Source organism: Silurus meridionalis, chromosome 13 (genome assembly GCF_014805685.1).
Source record: "Silurus meridionalis isolate SWU-2019-XX chromosome 13, ASM1480568v1, whole genome shotgun sequence".
NCBI classification, from domain to species: domain Eukaryota; kingdom Metazoa; phylum Chordata; class Actinopteri; order Siluriformes; family Siluridae; genus Silurus; species Silurus meridionalis.
Window position 1 is genome coordinate 23,178,353 of NC_060896.1, and position 26,749 is coordinate 23,205,101.

General features: G+C 37.2%; 2 protein-coding genes and 1 long non-coding RNA gene across 6 annotated transcripts; 1 reads left to right on the top strand and 2 right to left on the bottom strand.

The window, feature by feature from the left end:
• Positions 1-222: 222 nt before the first annotated feature.
• Positions 223-8,301, bottom strand: c13h19orf47 (chromosome 13 C19orf47 homolog). 3 transcript variants are annotated; one of them, XM_046865282.1, is made up of 8 exons: positions 8,225-8,301; positions 5,507-5,594; positions 5,199-5,313; positions 4,548-4,629; positions 3,461-3,574; positions 3,117-3,263; positions 2,880-2,962; positions 223-2,349 (listed from the first exon to the last, which is right to left on the bottom strand). In XM_046865282.1, the coding sequence occupies exons 1-8, from the start codon at positions 8,241-8,243 to the stop codon at positions 1,795-1,797; spliced, it is 1,203 nt and encodes a 400-aa protein (XP_046721238.1). In that variant the 5' UTR covers positions 8,244-8,301; the 3' UTR covers positions 223-1,794. The 3 variants fall into 3 exon arrangements, with proteins under 3 accessions (XP_046721238.1, XP_046721237.1, XP_046721236.1); XM_046865281.1 differs by having other exon boundaries at positions 223-2,346; positions 3,461-3,598; XM_046865280.1 differs by having other exon boundaries at positions 3,461-3,598.
• Positions 8,302-13,671: 5,370 nt separating this feature from the next.
• Positions 13,672-20,157, bottom strand: fosb (FBJ murine osteosarcoma viral oncogene homolog B). Of its 2 annotated transcripts, XM_046864478.1 has the most exons (6): positions 19,859-20,157; positions 19,521-19,708; positions 17,843-18,175; positions 17,604-17,711; positions 16,431-16,772; positions 16,088-16,291 (listed from the first exon to the last, which is right to left on the bottom strand). In XM_046864478.1, exons 1-6 carry the CDS (start codon positions 19,920-19,922, stop codon positions 16,226-16,228), a joined length of 1,101 nt encoding a protein of 366 aa, XP_046720434.1. In that variant the 5' UTR covers positions 19,923-20,157; the 3' UTR covers positions 16,088-16,225. The 2 variants fall into 2 exon arrangements, with proteins under 2 accessions (XP_046720433.1, XP_046720434.1); XM_046864477.1 differs by having other exon boundaries at positions 13,672-16,772; positions 19,859-20,156.
• A 1,488-nt stretch (positions 20,158-21,645) lies between these two features.
• LOC124395861 lies at positions 21,646-25,302 on the top strand. Its single transcript, XR_006927689.1, has 3 exons — positions 21,646-21,972; positions 22,063-22,186; positions 24,853-25,302. It is a non-coding gene; the product is annotated as an uncharacterized LOC124395861 (long non-coding RNA).
• Positions 25,303-26,749: the final 1,447 nt, after the last annotated feature.

Below are 26,749 nucleotides of genomic sequence, written 5' to 3' on the forward strand. Positions count from 1 at the left end.
CTTAAAATAACCTTCAAACTTCAATAAATTGTGTTTTTAATGTAAATGTGAAAAAAACAACTATTTAATAAAAGCTTATAGGTTGGAATTGTTCTAAAGGGGAACACAGGGTTATAAATTACATTAAAAAAATGTGTTTGGTTTATAGTTGTGATATCTATACTGTTAGTTATTTCAGATATGACCAGTGTCCTATAAATTAACCACTCAAAAACACAAAGATTTGTAAGTAGTTGAATGTTTGGTTGTTATTCAGTTTGTAAGCTTGGCACAGACATAAGCAGGAATTTCCCATGAGACCCGAGTTGTCACAAGCAACAGTAACCAAAACTGAAACAGTTATCACAACTTTTTTTTTTTTTTGCAATCATTAAAAGTTCCTTCCAATTAGACTGAATGCATTTCTCTGGAAACTGGCAGACAGAATTATCTGTAGACTTCTGAATTCTTTCTGCTGCCACCACCATTAGGTAACATCATTAGGTTAGCTTCAGATGTCACACTTCACCCATGCCTACTTACTGATGAGCTTTATGCTTTGAATCGTGTACAGATCCTCTTTTCTGTGCACTTCTACCAATCACAATTCCAATCTGAACTACTGATGGCGTCTATGTTTCTGCTCCATTAAGTCACGGCTTGTCAGGTTTGAAGTAAAAAACCTTGAGTGTCCTTCAAGAGCGCAGGGGCACCAACTGCCTCAGCAGTCCAGGCCACACCACCTTGGCTTCATCAATGATCCACAGCAAAGATAAAAACAAATGTTTTAAACTAGCTTTTATATAAATGTATAAGATGCTATTACATTTTTGTTTCCCTGATTGCATTTTCTTTATAAGTTTTTCTTGCTTGAGGGAAAACCACAGGTTTATATTAACAAACTGATGTAAAAATGTCTAATAGTTATTAGGGTGCCTGATAGTAGCTCGAGAAGTCCAGCTGGTCAATTCAAAGTCTCAAAGAAAAAAAAAAGGAATACTGTTTTGTTTCCCATTCCCATTTTATGGTCAATAAATTGCAAATACAACCACTTTAAAAATAAAGCATACTTTTTCTTTCCCCTGCTTTAAACCTGTGTAATAAAAGGTATACTTTGAAGACATTAATATAAACAAAATTATTATATAAAAACCAGTTGACAGGTTGAGAGGGAGCAGGTAAAAAAATGTGTATGCCTGGGACAATAGTGTGGTCAGTAGTTGCTGGTATATTTCAAACCAAAAAGTTGGTTGGTTTTTTTTTTTTCTTTTTAAAAACAAAAACATTAGTGATAAACAACTCCACTCTAGGGTCCATCACCATGTGTGTTGCCTAGCAACATTATCCCATTTCCCAGCAGGGGGAGATGACACTTTGCTCACTCATTACATCTGAGCACTTGAAATGGCTTAACTCAGAAGAAGGAAAACGGAGGGCTTTAAAGTAACAACTGAGGTCAGGGGGTGTTGACAGAGACTGTATGAGGTACGGTGTGCACTTTTATATACATATACTGCATTTTAATGCCTACATGGTATGAATAAGGGAAGGTCAGTGGAGAGTTAAGTGGAGATCAGAGTACATCGTTCTTGTTTTCAGTATTGGAAGTGAGGCATGTTGAAGTGGGTGAATTGAAGATATTCAACACCCGAGATATTTTCAGCAATCCAGCAGCATTAAAAAAAAAGGTCTTCCAAGGTACCTTATTTTGTAGAAAGGTAAATAATTAAAATCAGGTTTCCTTCCCAACAATGCAATCTCAAATTTCAAGTCTTTCAAGTCCACCCAATGTGTTCAGGTGCAGGTTTGTGGGCATTAGACCTTCTTGGCCCCAAGTCTTTTGAACACACTGACTGTGGTAGCGTCCATCTGAGCCCCGTGAGAGTCCCTGCCTGTCCCTGTACTGCTGCTCACTTTAGGGCTGGCCAGAGCAGAGCTCGCCTTGCTCTTGCTGCTGGTCACGTGACTATCCTGAGTCTCTGTTGATTGGCTGGATCTTAAGCTGGAAGAAGATGCCGGGGCAGGGCTGGCTGTGGGAGCTTTACCCAGCCTCCTTAGTATTCTCCGTTTTGGCGCCCCCTCCTGGCCAGAAGAGGTAGAGGATGGAACAGCAGAAGGAGTGCTCTCTGGCAGAGGGAGTTTAATTTTCTTGCCTAGACGATACAGCGTGGCAGGTTTCGCTTTTTGAGTGATGGGCTCTTTCTTTTTAGAAGGTGGAAGGGGCCGTTTCAGGACGCCGGCATACTGAAGCACAGAGCCTTCGCCTTCACTGTCCTCGTCTTCGACAACAGTAGAACCTTCTGCCATTTCCACATCTGCATCGTCATCTTCGTTCCCTTTGCCTAGACGGCTGAACACACCTGTTACCTGCTGCAGGAAGGGCATGGAGACAAAAAATTAAGCAAAAATGTAACTAAGACCTAATAAAACAAATAAAAATTATTTTAAATATTAAATACAAAGACCAGAAACAACTTTATGGCCACTGATCAGGCATAACATTATGACCACCTGCCTAATATTGTGTTGGTCCCCCTTTTGCTGCCAAAATAGTCCTGACACATTGGGCATTAACATCATTACTTCAACATTTTTAGCTACAGGAGCTGATCTTTTGGATCGGACTACACGGACCAGCCTTCACTCCCCATGCGCATCAATGAGCCCATGATCCTGTAGTCTGGTTCACCACTGTTCCTTCTTTGGACCACTTTTGATACATATTGACCACTGCAGACCAGGAACAGCCCACAAGAGCTGCAGTTTTGGAGATGCCCTGACCCAGTCATCTAGACATCACAATTTGGCAAAACTTCACTGGTCATAATGTTATAATGCCATAATGTTACACCTGGCAGGTGTAAAAATAAATTTTTTACCTAATATTTTACAAGCCTCACCTTACTGGCGGCTGCAATGTCTGTCTTAGACTCTGAGCCGAGTCTCTCGAACACAGAAGTACGTTTTAAACTCTTGGCTGTAACTATAAACACAAGAGAACTATAAATTAGAAATGCAGAACACAAACTTAAAAAGAGACCAATTTTTGAGATGACATTAATAACGACTGCATTAAAGCAAATGGAAAACTTAATAGTAATAATAAAAATGGTGATGACAGCAGTGTGATCCTTAACCTTTCTTGGCCTGCTGGGCCAGAAGTCGACGGCTTCGAGCTGTGGTGCCCTTTGGCATGCTGATGACGTACTTCCCTTCCATCTCTGAAGTCACTCGCCGGCGTTTCCCTGACGATCCGTTCCCCTCTTGTGAAGGCTGACTGGGAACTGAAAGAACAAGGGAGAGAAAAGGAGGGAAAAAAATAAAAGTGTGAAAAACCACGAGGTGTGGGCACAGACCAGATGTCTGCGCCTGTAACAGGCATGTTCGCTGAGAAATAAACATTTACAGTAAGATAACACCCAGTGACATGGTGATGGCAGAGCGAACAAGAGACGAGCTGCTAACGGATGGCGTGCCATACCCGTTTTGGAGCCCTTGTTGGAGATGGTCACAGAGAGCCGGTTGTCAGGGCGACGTGCAGGCGTACTCGGTGGGGAATCTCGACTCAAGGCATTGGCGATCATACGTGTGGCAGCTGAACAGGAAAAGGAGTACTGAACTATAATTCGGGACCATTGTGTTCCAATATAACAGGAAAAGAAATGTACAGTTATGTAACCGTGAAAACATGCAAACAAAAAAGGAACTCAGAACCCAGAAAATTATTATTAACAAAGAGAACCCAAAACCCAAAGGGACACAGAAGACTAGTTATTACATTTGTATTCATTTTAAAATAAAAGTCTTTTAATTTGAAATCACTTTTTATAAAACATTTTGTAAACTGACCAATTAATTGTTCTCTTATTAACAGTTAACACTTAAGTAGTCCAAAGGCCAATGGACACTAGTTTAAATCACCTTCCTCTACAGAATTAACTGTACATCACATTTTATTTGATTAACAACTGCAAATGTAAGTATCTAAGCAGTGTCTGTGGGGTTCCAACATTTACTCTGTAACAATATTAAAATGATCAAGATTAAAAGCTAAAAACAAAAAATGTCAAAATAATTTTCTTCTTCATGACCAAGGTAAGAAATAATGACACAAATGACAAAAACTCTAGTGGTTTCATAAACACAATCAGCTCTCTTTTTGATATATACAATAGAGACAAAAATAGTGAGACGTCTAACTTTTCCAGCCATATATGGTTATTCCCCTGAATGGTTACCACAAAGTCGGTGACACACAAGTGTATAGGGTTGAGCATCTTTGGATGCCGTGGCAATAAATGTAACTAACCCAAACCTGTCCCAGCATTAGCATCTAGCCTGAACAGTGGAAGTTGTTATAACAGAAATTTAGGACTAAAATGTGAAACTGCATGTTCAAAAAGCACACATTTTTTCTTTGCTCCACATAGTGTATAGACACTTAAACACCCCCCCCCTCCCAATAATTGTCTTTAGGCTACAACATAAAGAATAAATCTGTATTTACTTTATATTACAAAAAAATTTATTTTATAAGAGATGATCATCGGAGTAGATGATATACTCACGAGTATTGGCAGTGCGCCTCAGCTCAGCCTGAACGCTGGTCTGGCCAGAAGAAATCGCTTCGGTGGCCATTTTGCACATATCCTAAACCAAGCGACACGTGGGGAAAGCGTTACCTCTCATTCACAACATTTAAACCATGATTTAATTCAGGAGTCAGTTCTGTTTTCTTACTTTTATGTGTTACATTTTTTTTTTTATCCTGTATCCATTAAAAAAAAAACGGTTGATTAATTCCTTATCCGCGAGTACGATCCAAACTAGGTTTAGGCAAAAATCTACTATCAGTCAACCTCTAGCTTACAGCAAATTCAATAACCACTCTTTACAACCGTGGTAAACAGAAAAGCATCCACATGATTGACGGGTTGCATAGATGCATGAAATTATCTTCAGTGAGTGTGCCATATGCTGTCTCATTGTTGTTGTTTTTTTTCCTTTTTAAAGATATCTAAAAAGCTTTATATATCAAATAAGTCAAGTTGAAATTGTTATTAAAATGCCAATGAAGCAAGAAAGCGGCTAACCCAATTATTTTCTGATCATTATGGGTAATCCCTATCTAGGCCAATATGTCATGATCATGGTGATCTCCAAACAATAACTGCAAAGATCATCTGGTTCCAATCATCAATCACAGACTCCTTACTCACCTGTCTGTAGACGTGCTTGGCGTGTTTGAGGATGGCAATGATATCTCCAATGACTGTGATACCCAGGTCTATCATGATGTCCTTACTGAGATCCATCAGCATGGTCTTCTGAATTCTGCACAACACACAGACACCTAATAAAAAGGAACTCTAAAAGGGGCCGGTACATTGTTCTGAATGCTGTGAGAATTATTTCTGTTCTATGAACCGCAAGACTAATATTGAATGAATGATATCAGACAGCTTCATATTACACAATTTAGCCTCCAATCATTTGATTTGTGTCTCTGCCATGCCTATGGTTTTACCTGTTGTCTACAAAAGACATGGCATAGGTGGCAGCCATACCCGGTGGGATTCCTGCATCTTTGAAAAACTGGATCCACTCAGATGTGGCTGTGGGGAGAAAGAAAAAAAAAAAGAGGTTACAAAAACTGCAATACAACCTAGTATACTGTCAAAAAGTAGTATAGAAAATGAGAAATCTCTGCCTAACTGGAGGCCAAATATACTGATAAGCAAAGCTGGAACACGAGTGCTCACATGGATCATGGACCATCATTTAAGTGTATTTTATATTTTCCATGTCGTTCACTAACCCTACAACAAAAATTATGTAACCGAATATAAATCATTCATGGGTAGAATGTAAGGTACACGAATTCGTACCGAAACGTTTCGGTACAGGGCTTTTGGTTCGGTGCACGTGTAACAGATGCAATCTTTTTTACATCCGGAACATCTGAGTTCCCTCACAAACGTATTAAATGGCAGACCGCATGTTTGTTTAGTCTCTGCCTTGAACTTTAAGTGCAGCATCACTGTTTTTTGTTTTTAAATAAAATACAACAATAATGCCAGGGGTTAAAAAAAGAAAGAAAGAAAAAAAGAAACTAGGGTCACTGTGGCCACTCACTCTGTACCAGAAATACGATTTGTAGTGCGTTGTTTTGAGCATACTTGAAATTGCGGCCACTTTCTTTATTGCCAAAACAACCGATATGTATTCTTTAGCATTTTATGAACAGCTTCAAATATTTCTCTTAAAAAAAAAAAACTAAATCCTGACAAATCCATGGAAGGATGGAAGGAATGAAAACATTTGTAAAAGTATGCTGAAATAAATAAAACCGTTAAATATATCATATCTTTAGAAAATTTTATATTAAATGTAAAAACATCTTTATTACCCAAATAAGGTCTAACAAATGTAAACTAGTAAATTTTTTATTTATTTCATACATTTTATTTGTGCCAATTTAACTGAGTGATAAATGTAATCAATATAATAGGAAAACTGTATTGCATTAATTTGATTTATTCTATCTTATAAAATCTATAAGATATTTTAGATATTTTACCAGAGAGACATTTTATTGAAAATTATTTGTAATGAAATTTGAAATGTAAACTGTTGATGCTCACAAATGTTAATAATAAACTGCATTAATTAAAAATAAAAACAAACAATTTTGTTTAACTGTAACAAAATTGAACAGATCCATGACAGAATCCAAGGTATGTACAAAACCATGAACCCTGTGTACTGTTACACCCGTAGTAGAATGTAATACAAAAGTGAATCAGTTGTGAGCATCAGTGCTGCTACTGTTACACCACAGTTTGCTAAATTTTGCTGACATGATGTCAAGCTTGTGTTTATATTAAAGAATAATAATAATTCTGATTGGCTATATTTTTTATTACAACAATATTAGTCCTACAGGAGGCGTCCAGAAAGTAAGAAAAATAAAATTTCTTTTAGCCATGTTCATTTCATAGTTAAGCAGGTTATTCTCTGAATAATTCACACACACTGTAAAAACAGTGTATACACTTGTATATACACTTTTTTTCTCATATATATATATATATATATACATACATATATATATATATATATATTTATATATTTTTATATGGTTGATACTCTATCTGCCTTTTTTTTCTTTCTTGTTTTGAATGTCTTTCTTGTTTATTTTTCTCCTCATCCTATTCCCTCATGCCGGACCATCGTAAAAAGCATTTCACTGCATGTCGTACTCTGTATGTATGTGACAAATAAAATTTTATTTGAACGTTGGTGTTCTCACATTTCCTCTGTCCTTGCTCATGCCTGGTGGTTTAAGTGTGTCAATTTCAGATCATTATCTACACCACCGCCCTGCATTATTAAAACGAGCTGTGATTTTGTTGAACTTGTACAGAACTAGGTTTCCTATGAGATGTAGAAAAGCTGCATGTAGGCCACAGTGAGCCATACAGAACAGTATCTGATGTTCAGGAGCAGCTGGGAGTTATTTATAAACTATTGGCCATGATCACACCAAACTTCATTAGTTTTACATCATACAAGCAAGCAAGAACTAACAGGACAACCGAATAGCTGTTTATATCACGTGTTTATGACATGAAACATGACCCGGATTGCTTTTATATCAAGGAAAGATCCAGTTATATCGATTTCACACCCTATGTAGTGACCTTATATAGGAAGTGATGAGCTAGTCAGGACTCGGCATCGGTTTCATTAATTTTTTTTTTGTTCCACAGTACGTGGAGAAATAAATACAACCTAGAGAAGTGTTTATTATGATTCATACGGTTATGCCGTGTTATTCATTATAATATTAAAATCAAACTGCACGTGCCATGATCGATGAAAGGGCCCGAGTTCGCCGGGTTCGTTTTTTTTCCACTAATAAAACGCAACTATAACTAGCCTAACTAACTAGTACCCTGTAGTTTAACATAGTACAATAATAAACGTGTCGTTATAATATCTGCAACTTGATTTGTTTTGTGTATATTTGCCATATGCATATATATGTTACCTAGCTTGTTAGCCGATTAGCTTATCCTAGCACGCCTTTTTGGATGAAAACACTGCATTAAACATGATAATATCGTATGGTACCGACGTAATGAAATAGAAAACACATAAAAACCTTAACGAAGTTAAAAAAAAACATCTAAAAATGTAACCAAGACTCAGGAATAGACGGAGAAACCCTTTTTTGTCTCACCTGTTGTTACAGACGCCATTTTTTCTGTAGGAAATGGGGAAAAAAAGACAAAGCGGAACTACAATGACGTAACGTCCGGTGGATTTTCGAACTGTGAAAGCTGTTTTTCCCGCTTTATTTAAAATTAAACAACAAAAACAATATTTATATTTACAAGATATAAAGAAAGAAAAAAAGGATATACATGCAGATAATACAAAGACATAGAAAAGTACACTTTTGTCATTATTTAAAAAAGTAAGGTTGCTTACAATGGATTTAAGAATAATAATTATATAAGTAATAAATAAGTTCTTGAGGTCTTTGAGTTTCTAAGGTTTAATTTAACGGGATTTCGGATTTAATTGTAATTAAAATTAATAGATTAGAAATTAATAGAATAGAAATTTAACCAGTGACAAAGTAATACAACAGTATAATCAAAATTAAGATCCTTTAAATGCAAATCTAATAAAAAGAACTTGGTGAATAAAAAATAGCAAAAAAAGAAGAAAGAGAAGAAGAATGGATCATTCATCGTATTACAAAAAACAGAAAAAGAAGAAACACTTTAATAAAATCTGCTCGAAAGAAGGTCACATGGGTAATATCTATGACCAATTTTGAAATGGAGTTCTTTAATTTGACTTGTGATAAAAGGTTTATGAGCCATGTATGCCCATGTATATGAAGTTATATTAGTGCAGGATGTGTGTAAGGCACACTTTGTGTAAAGATTGTGGCATATATGAATTAGAATATAGAATATGTACATTGTATGTACAACTGCACAAAGTTATACACAGTGTATATACAGATTATATATAGATATGAAGATGATCTCATATATATAAACACAAATATTATATACAGATATAATTATCCAGAAATTATATAGAATGTACATAGTGGAGCACAATTGCATGATGATTATTGTCAGTAGAATCAGTAAATTAAAAATGAGCCATCCGTGTAATAATGGTGTAGTTTGGAGTTCAGTAGGGTGAGGAGGAATGGAAAAAGCTGCCTTTGATCTTGCTGGTTCTGGTTCATACAGTGTGTTCCTGTATTTCCTTCTTGATGGAAGGAGGTTGAACAGTCTGTGACTGGAATGTGAGGAGTCCTTGATGATATTAAGGTGTCAAGGAAATTCTTTGAATTTACAGTATACAGTTATCCCGATTGTCTGAATGATACGGACAATACAGAGTGGACCAAAACTGCATGTATTATTACTGGTTTTACTTCATTTACTGGAATCAGTAAAGCATCAGTGGGCCATCAGTGCTTTAGCGGTGTAATGTAGAGTTCTATAGGGTTCTATACTCTGGAATCACATTATCCACTGTTACTAATTACATTTAAATTGGCACACACAGCTTACATTTTTCTCTGATTTGGCTTTAGATTGATTTAGATCACAAGTGTTTGATGAAACAAGGTAATATGAACAAAAAAGAGAACTGGTTAACATGTAAATAACGGTGGATGGTTCTAAAAAAGTGGACACGTAGTGAATTTCCTAGCACCTATATATGGAAATAAACTAATACCGTTTATAATTAATTTTCTCAAATCACAGACTTTGATTTGGTGCGCGTGTAATTTTCTTTTGTACCACTAGGGTGCAGTACAATCTCAAATATTCAATCTTCTTTAATAGTTTCTCACCAGCTCGTAGATTCGGAAAAAGTTTCCTTCATCTAAATTTCCTGCTCCAGATAACCACTTACACAATTAACTATACCATTTATTTATTCATTCATTCATTGCCGTGGTGGATCTGGAGCTTAACCCAGTAACACTGAGTGTGACTCAGACATACAGTCAGAATGAGATGCCAGCCACTAAAAGGACACAATGGACATACAGTTTTCCACTTTATAGTAGCTGCTCATTTTCTGGTGAAGTTGGAAATAGGAGGAATCCCTCCATAGGATTATCTGGGAATACATTTTGAATTTAGATCATTTTGGCATCATTTTAAGGACATTTTAGATTATACCTTTATGCCATCTCAGTTTCAAATTATACAACAATACAGAGACCGGACGGAAATATTATTAATTATTGGTCAACACTTAAGATAAATGGCTTTCAGACTGTTTATTACCTCCACAATCAGATTTCTGCAATACTAGCATCACAAGAGATCTGTGCTAGAAACTTACCTATTTCATATATAATATATATTTAATATATAACATCATTTTAGATTGATCGGTTAAGATGGGAGTTAATCGACTGCTATTAAATCATCTGAGCAATTAAAATAGTATTAATAAAATAAAAAATTAACACATTTGTGAAAAGGAATTGAAATCATTGAAATGTTGAATGTACCTTTGCAATAAGTAGAGGATTAAATTAATTGAATGCATAAAATAAAAACAGGCTTTACCACATCACTTACTAAATTTGATTCAACCTAATGCAATACAACATAAAAAATACAAAATATAAAAAAAAAAACAAAAAAAATTTGCTGCCTAAATTCAATTGTGTAAATGCCATATGCAAATCTAAGAACTGAATACACAGGCAATAATCTAAAAATAAAAGTCTAGATTAGATTTTCCTAATTATTGTATACTTTGTAAATGACAATGTCAGCATATTCCAATTCGGCATGCAACATTGAAAAGATCAGGCGCTTTAAAAGATGATCGTTTAAAGATGTTCTAAAAACCCTCTTTATGATCACATCTTAAGATCAGAATATTTACTATCACGAACATTTAATCATGTCATTATAAACTTATAATTCCTGGACTTTCTGTTATTACATAGTGTGTATCACATATACATCACTTCTCAGTTGTATTTAAATTGTAGTTTATGTTAACATTACATATTTTATGTACTGCAGTTTGAGTAATTGCTTTCAAGTGACCTTATAGTTTAACAGCTATAATAATAAACTGAGAAAACACTGATACTAGTTAATAGTAATTCCATTGTCTGAAAATAACCAATGAAAACAATACAGTCAGGGATCTCCTGGATATACAGCACAGACCCCATGATGTTAGATAATGACACTTCCTATTATCAACACTACTGTATCTGTTACCCCTACTGAGAAGCTAGGGATCAAGGGGAAGCCAATAAATGTCAAGAGAGTGCTAGAAATGATTGTGTATGCTTAAACAGAATCGAATTCCACCATGGTTATATATGATTAAAGTGCTAGCCAATGAGAAAAGCACATAAAAGAGCTAATAAAATAGGCTATAATAACAGTAATAATGTTAATTGCAAAGTCACATTTGCAGCACAAGGCTTGGGGTCTCTCCAGATTTTGCTATTGTAATCATCATGCAGTTCTTCTTCACTCTGCATTATCTATTATCTCTATATAATCATAGCATTATATTTCTATATAATTGTAGCATATCCTAGTTGATCTTATCTGCACTGTGTTTTCTCTTGGGTACTGTTGTAATGCAATGTACACATCTCGAATGTACACACACACACACGCACACACACACACACACACACACACACACACACACACACACACACACATATTTCTTGACATAAATTGTGCTGAGCAAACATCTCGCACATATTCATATTTTTCTTTTACATGTATAGATCTTTATATAGATATATTTTTATCTGTCTTTCAGTCTGTCTGTCTGTCTGTCTGTCTGTCTGTCTGATATAAGTCTAATAATCATGTATATAACTTGGTTTTCTGTTTGATAATAAATGAATGATTAAAGGTGAAAATGTATCTACGTGTGGCTGATTTCATCACTCTTTCATAGGAATACAGTCACAGTTAACAATCTTTAAGACATGTTAAATAAACCCCCAGAGATACAATATTCAATATGCTTCAGTTTATTTTAATGCCACTTAAAAAAAAACTAACAAATGAAAAACAAGAAATGATGGTCATACGAAGAGATCCAGACATTTTATCACACTCAGGGTTCACAGCCTATGCAACGAAGTAAAAAGTCCTTCTCAATTTTATTTGTAAAGGGCTAATAAGATAGTGAGATAGTAATAGAAATTGAGAAAGATAAATATAAGGAGTATGCTGTTACAGCCCCCAAGAGCCACTGACACTGAAAAAGATACACACGAGATCATACGAATTGCTCAAAGGCCAGGACTGGTGGTCATGTGAGGGGGATAAAATGTTCTGTACTACAGAACTAGCATCCCTGAACCTAAAATATGCCAACCAGTTCAGTCCAAATACATTTCCAACACACATTTTCTGTCACTAAAATACACATAGATGTACAAATATCAATAAGGGGCTGGTTTGAATTCATCCGAAGTGCTTTGTCGATGTGACTAATAGAGACATAATTAAATGCATATTGTTTTTCTGCTTTAATAAGAGTAATCACTATTGTATGTTTGGATTTGTTGGCATTATTTTAAAAAAGACCATTGTGGATTTGACAAAGGCAGATCAGGAAATCAAAGAGACATAAAGCTTCATCGATGAGAACATATCCACTAAGGCAAAGCCTTGAATTCACCCACATCATGACACTATTAAACATTACAAAAAGCAATTTTTTTGCAGCTTAGCCGTTGTGCTACATGCCAGTGTTGCCCAGATAATCAATCTCAAAATCTATATTGCATTCAAAATGCATAAAAAGAACTAACCACCAAAAACAATCACTGCAGCAATGTTGGCTTCTGAATTTCATCTGCATATCTATCTGAATATCTGAATCCCCACCATGCTCCATTCCCAATGCAATACCCATATTAGTGTTGTGTCGCGTCTAGTAACGGATACAGTAACACTATATTTTGGCTTAAGAATAACAAAAGCACCAACAGCATACTATGAGCACCAATGGCAGCAGATTTCAAAGTTCTGCATGCAGTAGCGCGACGTCTCGTACCCTTGAGACATCACAGAGGACGCAATCTGTATTTTCTGAGCTAATGTTAAACTTCAAGCTCGTTACTTTTACACACTGTGCCTGTGTTTGACATTTTGTGCAATTTCTGTCCATCCTGGTCATCACACATACACAAAAAAATACCTGTGCTAAATGAATGCTAAAATCTCACTTTCTACATTAGAAAGTGCTTTTATGTCCGTTTACAAACTGAAAGTTTTAATCACAGAGCCAGTCGAAGATGATCTCGGTATCATCATGCATTATGGTGCAGTATTGAAAGCCTCACATTTTTTCTGAGATACATTCTATAAAATAGAATGCACAAATAAAGAGAACATTAAACAGCTGCTTTGTAAACTCTGTATCAAGATCATCCCTGATCTTCTATCCGGCTTGTTTAAAATGTTGCACATATGAGGGTGAAAAAAAGCATATACATGTGTGCATGTGTTTGCAACTTCACATTGGACAGTACACACTGGAATGTTGAAAACAATCCAGAAATATTCCTGGAATATTTCTTCATATTGCTCAAACCACAACCTTCCAATAGGAATTTCTGCACATTGAGACATTTCATATCTTCACTTGGTTTTATTGGTTTTTTTTTCTTCTTATATTTGTTTTTTATTTAATTGCTATCCAGTGTGTTTTGTCCACAGGGGTTGTTATGGCTGAGAGACGACTGTGGGACCAACCTCACACTGACAAAGAACAAAAAATAAAAAAAATAAAATAAAAAGCAAAAAGCACAGTTTCACCTCTAGAAACCCATGATACATATCGACCATTATATGCACCACAGAATACACTCATCATACATATCATGTGTTTTTATATATAGAACATATAAATACACAGCAATAGAGCAAAGGCAGTGACAATGCTTCTCATATTGAAGGAAAGGCGGGCTATTATTGTATATCATAATATACTTTTTTGTTCTTTTAGAAAAATATCTATGTTTAAACCAAAACCAGCCACACCAAGCTCACCCTCTTTTTTTTCTTCATTAACAAAAATAACCATTTTACATTTCTGCACATTCATACATTACAATCATTGTACATATATATATACACAGTGAATATGTATATATATATTTATATATTTATATATATGCATACATAATATAGAGCATTTTAGGTTACTTTATAGGACATATAAAAGGTTCATAGTGCACAACATGTCTTTTTAGTTGCCAAATGTAAGATAACAATAAAAAAAGAATAACAATACTTATTACAATAAGACAACAGTAACAGAGTAAAAAGGAGCAAAGCTCCACAAGGTTCCTCCATTTGGCAGCAACGACACAGTCAAAAAGCGAGAGAAAAGCATAACGAAAAAAGAAAAAAAGAATTATATATATATATATATATATATATATATATATATATATATATATATATATATATATCCTCAACTAAAAAAAATATATAAAAAATGATATTTAACAAATTCACAGGAAAAAACTTTTTCACGACTCCTTTTTGTCTTCCTTGATCTGTCTTGACCCACAGTTGTGCTTTCTCACCAAGTTAAAAAAAGGAATAAACTGGAGAAGCAGCTTCAGTGATGCTCTTTCACAATTGCCTGCTGAACTGTTACCCAAAGACAACATCCAGCCACAAAGAGGCCTTTTAGCCCAAACTCTAAAGAGGTTAATAACATTTTAAAAGGCGTTTTAACTATACTATGTAACAAACTGTAATAAGCACTGACTGAAATAAAAAACTGTGCCACTCACAATAAGATCAGTTTTTCAACATGTAACGTTCGTTTAAGCCACTTTTTTTCCAGGTCAAAGCTAATACTATTGCGGATAGAAACAGACGAAAAGCCACTGAAAACAGTCTTTGATAAAGGGAGTTGGCATAGGGTTGTAAAAAATGGTCTGTAGAAGATAACGGTAAAGAAATGGCATTTGGCAGGACACTAATTAAGTGCTCGTTTTTCGTGTGGCTTTTTTTTTTTTTGCTTTTCCTTACTCCAGGGCATGAAAATATATCTATCTCTAAAAGCTTCTCCTAAAGCATAGACCTTCCAAGACCTTTTCTATGTCTATCAGGTCAATTTCCAGATCTTCAAAAAAGCAAAACGGAACACAATGCCTGCTATGAAATGCCATTCACTCCTGGTTTTGAACTGTGTGCTGTAGCTGGTACATTTGCCTGGTTTCTTTTCTTTTTCTTTTTCTCTTTTTTAATCCTGGTTTCTTCTGTGCAGTGTGGCAGTCGGTCCATGCTGGAGGGAAAAAGGGGGCTTGTCTGTGGTGCTGGGGTGGCCCGGCCATCAATCAAGGTTCCACGGGCTTTCAGGGTCCAATGGGCTCTCAGGGGCTGAAGGCTTCACAGAATACCAGAGGCACATAGAGACAGAAGAGAGGAGAAACAGATGGGCAGATGGACGATGCAGGAGACAAGAAAAAGAGATAGATATTGATTTGATTGACTGATTGATTGATTGATTGACTGTTGATCGAAATGATGTCCCTCATTATTTAAAAGTCCCGGCACAACGATAGAGAAGGAAGCAAAGGATTAGATGGAGGATGATGTGTGCAGACGTGGGTGGATTACGGGTTTTTGCCTATGAAAAATACTAAAGCCACAGTCCCTTTTTTCAGCTCAGACAAATACATTGTGCAGAGGATCAGCATGAAAAGAGGAAAAAAGAGCTCAAACACCAGCAGTGAGTAAAAGCAACAGGTGAGAAATGAGAAAAAAAGAAACCAAGAGAGAGAGAAAAAGAGAGAGAAAGAGAAAGAGAGAGGGCAGGAGGAGATGAATATACCTAAGTGCATTATTAGGTGTCATAAGTGCGTGTGTGATGGGGTTTGTCACAGGTGCTGACTCATTTTGATACTACATATGCAACCAGTGCAAAAACCATTCAGCTGGAGTGATGAGACTGTCAGATCTTTTTTTGCAATAAATATAAATGTAAAACGTAGATATGCAATAACAAATGGTCTCGAAAATTGGCAAAGAGGCTAAGCACATTTACTGTGCTGCGCATGCTAGTGAACTGAATGATTGCGGTGTGTGTGTGTGTTTGTATGTGTGTATGAAAAAGGGCAATAGAGGAAAGGAGAGGTCAGGGCATTCAGAGTGCGAGAAGTGAGGGGAGTTCATGGAGTCAGAGGATTGCTCGCTGCTGCTGGTTCGCTGGTTAGCACTGGCACCGCAGGCTCCCTCTGGGTAGGTGAACACAAATGAAGATGTGTATGAGGGGTTGTGGCTGCCAGCGTCAGGGTTACCGCCACAGTCGGCGACAAGGCACGGGCCACCCGGCGCCGGCTGGCTCGGCCCATAGAAAGAACTAGAAAAGGCTACCTCCTGCATCATCTCTTGCTGCTGCTGCTGCTGCTGTGGCGCTGGCTGCTGCTGCGGCGCTGGCTGCTGGTGGTGGTGCTGCTGGTGGTGGTGGTGGTGATGGTGGGAAGAGTAAGGTGGAGGCAGGTAGAACGAGTCCTCCTTTACAGTCAAGCCCACCACTGACACAGAAGAAGATGGAAGCGGAGGAGGCGCTGATGTCTGTTGCTGCTCCTCCTGGTAAGGGATTTTGCAGCTCGGCTGATGGGTGATGAGAACAAACTCCAGGCGCTCCTTCTCCTTCTGCAGCTCTGAGATCTCAGCCTCGAGCTCAGCCTTCTCCTCCTCCAGTATGTCGGTTTCCTGGAAAAATGAAGACGAGTGAGAGTGAGAGACACTGAAAAACAGATCTATTTTTTTGTGTGTGTAAAATCGTAATTTTATTTTGGTCAAAATGCTTTATTAGATACTGGAGCAGATGTATAATATCTGTGTAACTTTCCTCATATAATTCAGTTCAACAAATTTTGTTCTTTTAAAAACACGAATCTGGATGTAGATTTATATCCTTAATACACCAGAGGTGACAGAAAATCTTGAGAGGAATAAAAACAAGGATAAAACCTTTAAAGAATCCGGATTGAAAAGTGAACTCAACCAGATAGTGACACAAGGTTGTGTGATTATTAAATTATGAAGTATTTTATTGAAATGATAAATTATTCTTTATAGCTCTATACCATAAAGTCAAAGCACTAAAAACGTTTAAAGGATGCTCAGCTTGAGCATTAGGTACAAATCAACAGAGTGAGAATTGAACTGAATAATTGCATGAATAATAACCATTATTATAGGTCACATACTACATCACCATAACACTTACCATGCTGTGATTAAGATAATGCTTGTATATCTAAAAAGAATAGCCTTAATTTGTCACATACACATAACAGAACAGTGAAATTATTATTTTTGCATATCCCAACTTGTTCGGAAGCTGGGGTCAAAGCGCAGAGGGTTAAGGGCCTTGCTCAAGGGCCCAAGAGTGGCAGCTTGGAGATACCAGGGCTTCAACCCCAAACCTTTCAATCAGTAACCTAGCACCTTAACCACTGAGCTACCACTCTCACTCTGACCAAGTTTACTTACACGATGGATATGGTCAAATAAAGTTATGATTTATTTTATGCTCACCGACTGCAGCCTGTCTGTAAGCTCACGCCGTCGATTGCGGCACTTCGCGGCAGCCAGTTTATTTCTCTCTCTCCTCACACGCCTCTTCTCTTCCTCCTCTGGGGTCAGCTGGAAAAAATGGATAAAAGATAGCAGGTTCAATATTTGCATATGTGTATTAAAAAATGGTATCCACACATGCACAAGAAGCGAAAATAAAATCCTAGATGAATACAAACCGTTCAGTTCAACCTGCTTACCGTTTCGTCACGTGTACGCCTGCGGCTCCGTGACTGGCGCACTGGACCTGGAGTGTCCGAGCTGGGAGGGGTAAAGCCCGAGCCAGAGGAGAAGCTTGGCCCTGGCATGTCGTATGGGTCCAGGGCCACCGACTGGGTCATTGTGGTCGTACCTGTACCACTCTGTCCGGGTGCCACAGAGGAGATGAGGGTGGGTTGCACCATCCACTGCAGGTCCTGACTTGTGGTGATGGCAGTCACTGTAGGAACAAAGGAACCAGGCATGTCCACCCCTGGAGCGCTGCTTACTAGCCCGCCACCCACTCCTACACCTCCAGTGGCAGATACACACTCCTAGGAAACATTAGGATCAGGATTAGTGTGATCTAGATTAAGCACTGTTCCATTAAATAGGTTTAAATGAACACTTCTACACATAATGGAGTTCCCTATACACTATGACCAGCCTGATGAATGCAAAATGTTTGCCTAGTTTATAGACAAGACAAGAAAATGAAATCAAAGAATTGTCTTAAGAAATTTGCAACAAAGAAAACGAGCTTCAGCCGATAATGTACATTAATGCACAACATATAAAAATATATATTTTATTGACTATTAAAATTATGTTAAAGAGTACAGCCCATGTCCTATCAAATAATAATGTTATTGCAATGCTGTTATTACAATGTTATTACTGCTCTATATCATGGCTGTTAAGGAACAGGTTTTAATATTAATATTATTTAATATAAAAAACTTGTGCCCAATGCAGTGCTGTATATGCTATAAACATACGAGCAATAAGGATAGTGTCTTTAGATTTTGGTGAATTAGCTACAGGCTGTTTTATTAAACGTTCATTAATATTTATTATTTTATTGGTTTAATATTTCGCGTAGTGTGTTATCTTTAGAATTCTATTATAATAGCATTCTAATAATTATTATTAGATTCAGGACGCACAATCTGTGCCGTCTCGCTTCTTTATTTAGAAGCGGAGGCTGTCGGTGATGCCCGGAGCCCAGGCACCTCCCGAGCGCGCGCGCGCGCCAATTTCGGGGCGGGCTCGTTTAATATTCATCCACGCGGCGGCGTGTCAAGCAAGAGATTCCGCGAGCGTCAGCCAATCAGCGCGCTCCGGCCCTCCGACAGCCCCGCCCCCTCTCTGTCACGGCCCGCCTCCGCCGTCACTCCCCCTCCCTCCGCCTCCCTTCAGTGCTCCTCTTAGCAACGCGACGTAACACTCCAAAATAGAACGCATTGACGTCACGTCGAGGCCAGAGCGACGAGGAGGGATCCGGAGAGCGGAGCGAGGGGGCGGGGCTTAGCTCGGGCACGTAGAAGAGGTTCCACCGCTGTAATCCAGGGAGCCGCGTGTTGGCGCACGCGCACGCGCGCGCGCGCACTGCTACCAGACTTCATTGCACTCGGACTACATTCTGAGAGCAAAGTTTCTTCCCATATATATATATATTATATATATTGTATATTATATTAAATATAATAATGTATAATAATATAATGTATATATATATATATATATATATATATATATATATATATATATATATATATATATATATATATATATATATATATATATATTTTTTTTTTTTTTTTTTCTCGTACGGTTCCATAGCGAGCACCGAGCACAATGCCAGGTCATGCATGCATTAAGGAAACTCAAAGGACTTACTTGTGGTGCAGTGGTGGCGGAGGGGCTCCCAAAGGAGTCCACCGAAGACAGGTACTGAGATTCGACCGACGGAGAGGAACTTCCACGGGAGCCGCTGTCCGGGTCTCCGGGGAACCCCTGGAACATCTCCCCGGCCGAGCCGAGCGGAAACGAGAAAGCGCTCGCTCCCGGCGAAAATGGCACGTCACCTGGCGCGCAGGGAGAACATTTATGCGTTCTGAATATTTATGCGTTCTGAGCCTCATCATTACAATGCACTTTAGCGTGAACGCATGCAACAGAGATCCCTCAAAACTCTGTACACGGTTATACATCATGACATGATTTCAGCGCCTTACCGTAACAAGATTTACTCGGAGAGTCAGTCAAGAAGCTTTTCGTGTCTTTCCAAAAAAGTTGCATGAAGATGGCAATCCAGTTCTGCGCAGGAGAAGGAAAAAAATAACAAGTTTACAACTCCAAAGCGGAGAAAGTCCGAGAGCCAAATAAATAAATCCGGTTAAGGTTCCTTTATTTCGAGGCGTGCATTTTTATAAATCCATGAAACGTGAAGAGATGTCCTCGGAAGATGTTCTTCTCAGCGGTAATGAGCAGTGTTCGGAAGCCGGCGTCTCTCGTCCTCTGAGCGCAGCCATCTGAATTCGCTTTGTAAAGTAGAGTTCTGTCTCCGCCCCTCACTGGAGTTCCGCTGACGTACGTGCCCATATATGGTTCATGGAGCGGTGTTTTTGTTTTTTGGTATCCTAGGCGATGACGTGTAGGGATTCCCTCACCCGCAGATTAAAAAAAAAGCGCACTGTCGAGAATAGCAGTTTACTATAGCTTCCACAGGAGATATTTTTGATTGCATGTATTCTTTTTAAAAATAGAGACGAGAGGGAAAGACACTATTAGACTTATCTCTGGGCGCAAATGCGTCAAAGAAAAAAAATAAAAAGGTTTCGGCATGTATGTTATTTTTTTTATTGCTTGTATGATATCTGTTGCCACGGAAGGTGTTTGTCAAGCAAACAAATATATATACATATATTAAACAAGTATATATATATATATATATATATATATATATATATATATATGAAGATTGCATACACATATATGACCAGGTTTGTCATGAAAAAATATCTATTATATAAGCAACTGCATTAAATACAACACTGTGTTTTATGATGGGTATTTATGATAATACTTAACTAATAATTACTAGGTATTTATGATAATAATAATTCTTGCTTTTTTATTCACATGGTGTCTTACAAATATAAAAAAAACATAAAAAGATATAGAGTCACATCATGCAAATGTTCACTGCAAAAAAACACAGAAGAAAACGAAATATATTAGGATATATATATATATATATATATATATATATATATATATATATATATATATATATATATATATATATATATATATATACATACACACACACACACACAGAGCAGGGCTATATGGTTTGTCATGCAGGTGACAGAAGGGCTTGTGGAAATGTGCTTTAGATGAACACAAACTCTCCATTATAAACTTCCCTGATGGTGTAATATTAGAGCCAGACGTGGTTTTCTAACTGTCCTGGGAAAATAAATAACTTTTACTGCAACAAAATAAACAACAAACAGAAACCCTGAAATGAAATGGTGATGCTGATAATGGTAACATATATCATCATCTTTACTATGATCATTAACAACAACAATAACAATAATAATAACAACAACAATAATAATAAAAACACCAACAACAATAACAATAACAACAAAATAATAATAATAATAATAATAATAATAATAATAATAATAATAATAATAATAATAATAATAATAATGACAACGATGATGATTATGCAGTTAAAGGAGATCTGGAACCAGATCATCATTCTTATAATGACCGTCATAATTCATCATCACGGAGGACCTCATACTTATTATCTTCATTTTTATCATTAATAATAATTACAATAATATTAATGATGATTATTGGGATGCAGTCAAAGGAGAACTCGAACCAGATATTATCATAGTCTCCATCATAACGCATCATCAAGAAGGACCTCCTCCTTATCATCCTTCCTCATCATCATTATAACTTCTTACATCAGCCTACACTGAATACAGACATTTATGACCTAACAAAAGCCGAACATGCCGGAAATCCACAATGCTCCTTTTGTTTGCGTGTACAGGAAGCCATGTGCAGCACTTCAGAAATGAATAGAAAGTTTCATTCATACTTTGCCCCCCTGTGCTGCTCGACCACGTGAGTTGCCTGGGATCGGAAATGGGAAGCAGGAGAGAGGGGGGATAGAAAGCAAGAGGAAATTACAGGAGAGCTCTTTTGTGAGTCGAAAGAAAATACGAGGCTGAACGAAAATGTCAACACTGAGGACGACAACAATTAGTCAGCAGGATGACGTCACGGCCGGGGAACGTACTGTTCTGTCCAGCGGCAGGTAGGAGAAGATCTCCACTACTCTAACCAGCATGACTAACAACGACGTGCATGACTTTCACCAGGAATATCTCTCTCTCCGCACAATTAGCCACAAAACCCTCACCGATGGTGAAGATCTGCCGACCTGGGGCTACGTCAGAACATAAAAGCGCATCATAGATCCTTATGTGTGATGCAGAGGAAGCAGGAGGATCTGAGACAGCAGTACGAAGGTTTCTCAGATGCTCTTCATATTATATTGTTCATTATAAAGATAGATCTTCTGTACTACTGATTAGAAGGTCGAGGCTTCGAGTACCATACAAAATATAATACAAAATGCGTTTAATTTATTTTGGTCCATCCAAGTGCAGTTCTACAATAAAATAAAATGAAGCTCCATAAATATTTTCGCATTTTATGCGCCTATTTATTTATTTATTTATTTATTTATTTATTTATTCATTCATTCATTCATTCATTCATTCATTCATTTATATCCATAGTAAGTGCACCATGAGTCCCCATGTGCTGCTCCTTACAACCCAGAAATCTGCACATGTGTATGTTCAGGCGGTGTACGTCGTCATGGAAACGCCGTTCCGGCACGTCTGACGCCACGACGTCATGACGAGTTAGGCTTTTTTTGTTTTCGTTGCGCGGCAACCGTGTCCCGTGGCAACCCCTGGGCCGCGCGTGCGCGCAACACACACACACACACACACACACACACACACACACACACACACACACAAAACAGCGTCGCGCGTCGACAGCACCCGAACGGAGCTCACCAGTGTTACGTAGTGCACTAAACATGGCGGCGGAGGCCCGTTGCTTGTCGCGCCCTGTGTAGTGCGCTTGCAAAGGGAGCAATGAGTTATTGGGCACTGCGCCACAGGAGGGATTGGCAGACACGGAACCTCTTGTCGCCTCGTCTTCGCGAGTATTTTCGCGAACCGAACGCGGATCTTTTTCTTTTTCTTTCTTATTTTTATTTTTTTTTATAGAAAGTATTTAGTAATAGTTAGTAATTTGAAATGAATGCATTACTAGATGTTTTTTTATAGCTAACTGGATTTTTAGCACGCTTTAACCTTTGCACTACTTGGAAAGCGTTCTCCTGGAGGCTGAACTGGTCTGCTTACTGCTAAAAAGTGATCTGGTTTAGATCATATTATATATTAATCACATATTTGTGCAAGAAAACGCTGATCTTTTGCTTTAATTTCAGATTGAACATTGAGTTCAGTATGGGATGTTTTAGTTTTTTTTATTTATTTCGAAGCACTGACCTGCAGCTATTCGTGTATTGACAACTTCACACAATGCAATAAAGTTAAATTCAGTATGATTTCTTTTATTTGTATCGCTCTTTTAACAATGCACATGACCCCAAAGCAGCTTTACCATATCTGTCTGAAATATCTGTTCCATAAATCACTGATAAGTATTCAACAATAACTAAAATAAGTCCCTTTTTCTTATTACTGTGGGAAATGTAAAATCTGAACTCAGTAAATGCTTCAGGTACAGAGAGGTATGGGGGGAAATATACAATGAAAAAATTCTTTATTTTTTATTTTGCAAACATTTATTTCATAATAATAATAATGAGCAGAAAGGTCTCTTCTTTTAGTGCTCGGTGGACACGTATCAGTGATTTATGGTACAACTATTTAATACAGATATAGTGGACCTCATTAACACCAAAACATCTAATCAGATGAAATTACACACAAGTTACAGTGTCTGTGTTATACTTCAGTAATAGTGAAATAAATAAATCTCCTGCTTTTAGACTAAAGCACTGAGTTAAGCACTAAATTGCTGTGTATTAAAAAATTGCATACAATGCAAGCAAAGATAATTACACACCACTAAATGTAATAGACTGAAAGTAAACAAAAGGCCTAAACGTCTCTGCACACCTGAACATCACACCCCAAACCTGCCACAAAGTCAGAAAGGCACAGCTGTATAAAAAGTTTCTTTACAATTTCTTTTGGAACTAAGATGCCTGAACCTGCTCCTGCATAATGATGTTCTTGTGCACATGAGACCCCAAGGTTGGACTGAAAAACCTCAGAGTGTCCTGCACAGAACCCTGACAACATATTTGGGGTGTATTGGAACATTGAGTTCATCCCAGGCTTACTTACTTGACAGCGGTACCTGATCTCACTAATGCCTGAGTTGCTGAACGAGCACAAATTCCCATGTACCAAAATCTAGTGTAAAGTCACATGTAAAAACCAAAGGGTCAGGTGTTTGAAACCTTATAGTTTGGGTGGAAAAGTATATTTTGAAAGGTACCACTATTGTAACTGTATCTGCTTATTACAGGTTGACTGATTTCGATACATGCTTGAATACAGTATCTCACAAACGTCACCACACCCCTCACATTTTAGCGTCCATTATAGTATCTTCTCAAGGGACAATACCAAGGAAATGAAACTTGAATATATTTTAGAGTAGTCATTGTGCAGCTTGTATAGCAGTATAGATTTACTGTCCTCTAAAAATAACTCAACATACAGCCATTATTGTCTAAATAGCTGGCAACTAAAGTTAGTACACCATCAGTGATAACAGCTGTATGTAGTATAGCCATGCAAAGTTTTTGTCTGCTTGACAGGAGCATACAAATGTGTGAATCTTGTATTAGAGCAGTTAAAATTCGCTTTGAGTACAATTCTATCATACTGAACACTGTCTGTCTGTCTGTCTGTCTGTCTGTCTGTCTGTCTGTCTGTCTGTCTGTCTGTCTGTCTGTCTATCTATCTATCTATCTATCTATCTATCTATCTATCTATCTATCTATCTATCTATCTATCTATCTATCTATCTATCTATCTATCTATCTATCTAATCTAACCCTAACCCAAATCCGAAGATGACCCGGACCCTAACCCCAACCCAAACCCTAACCCTAACCCTAATCCGAAGATGAGGGATTTGCATTGAAGTGTACAGGACGGCCATCTACGTTGAAAAGCGAAGCAAAGGGGCTCCCTTCTGCGTCGGATGTGTACGCCATCCGAGGCAACGTCGATATGTGACGATGTGGGGTGAGACTGTGTGGAGAGGATCTATCTAATCTCCTTGAAGTTTAGAAGGAGCGGAAGATCTTGACTAGCCTGATATAGAGTTCTGACCTCAACCCTATTAAACACCTCTGGGATGAATTAGAAACTGTCTTCATGCCCCTTACTGGCTTTACTACCAACCCTGTATCTTGAATTAGCATACATTTCAACAAGCACACTCCAACATCTAGTAGACCATCTTCCCAGAAGAGTGGAGGTTGTTTTAACAAATGGAGACTAAAGCTAAAGTGTGAAAAATATAGGAGCACATTGTATATATATATATATATATATATATATATATATATATATATATATATATATATATATATATATATTTTTTTTATAACCCTGGTTTTAGCATTACAGCAACTTAAACTGGGCTTACACTATGATTTTCCTCTCACAGACAGAAATTACACATCACAGGTTGGATTGTATTGCATTGAGACGTGTTTACCAGCGACTGATTAAGTGCCACTGCAACTAAGCATGGCTGATGACAAATCTCTGGAAGAGTTTTTTTTATTTCACATGAAAATTTTCAAAAAAATCACCACAACTCTCCTCTGAAAGCCACCAATAGGTAGATGGCAAAAAAAAATCATGCAACATGAGGTGTAAATGAAACTAAAAATGTGTTGTATTTTTCTACACTCACTCAGGTGATGCTGATTGATCAAACAAGTAAAATGTAAGAATTTTTTTGTATTTAATGATCTATTATTAAAGGCTCTTCATCTGCTAATCTGGTTTAGATGTAACTTTATATATTTGATAATATTCAGGTAGGATTCAATAGGGATTATAAACACACTTTAACAAATAATAACCTTGCTTAAGTCAGCAGTTATGTATTTCTTCAAGATCAAAGGGTTTGCCATTTGTTAATACATTGACAAGTACATTTTTTCAGTCGATTAAAAAAAAAAAAGATTTTTCAAGGTGTAAAAAGGGTGCCATGAGCAGTGAAACTAAAAGTCAATAGGATTATGTAAACAGTTTTCACATGACTCGAAAGAGAAAATAAATGAATGACCTTTTACAGAATGGCTGACAAAGATATCAAATTTCCTCCAGATTCTCCGGTTTCCTCCCATCTCCCTCAAACATGCCAGTACATAAATTGATTACGCTAAACTGCTCCTAGGTGTGAGTGTGTGGATGGATATGTGTGTGTTTGTGCATGGTATGGTGTCTTGCGGTAAACCGGTGTCCCACCCAGAACGTGCTTCAGGGTTTCACTCATTGTTCCCAGCGTAGACTCCGGATCCACCGCAGTCCCAACCAGGATAAACCGGTTACTGTAGATGAATAATATATCCAACAGTGAAAAGTGCAGAGACAACGATAGGAGTAGAAGTGGAACAAAAGCTTATTTTTACATTTCGCTACTAATTTACTAATAAATGATTTACTGGCAAGTTCGTTTTCATGATGTAAAGAAAACATTTGTGTTAATGTCAAACGTCCTTTTGGTTTCTTTGTATGCAGGCGTTCTCATGTAACTGCAAATCAAGTTCAGCTTCTTGAAGTCTGACTTTAATTAGTGCTCGAAAACATTGAAAATCTAGACATAAAAAGGATCAACATGTGACCAATGCTTATCAACAATACATACCTATACATATCTAATGTAATATTTAATATAAGCTTTATATATATATATATATATATATATATATATATATATATATATATATA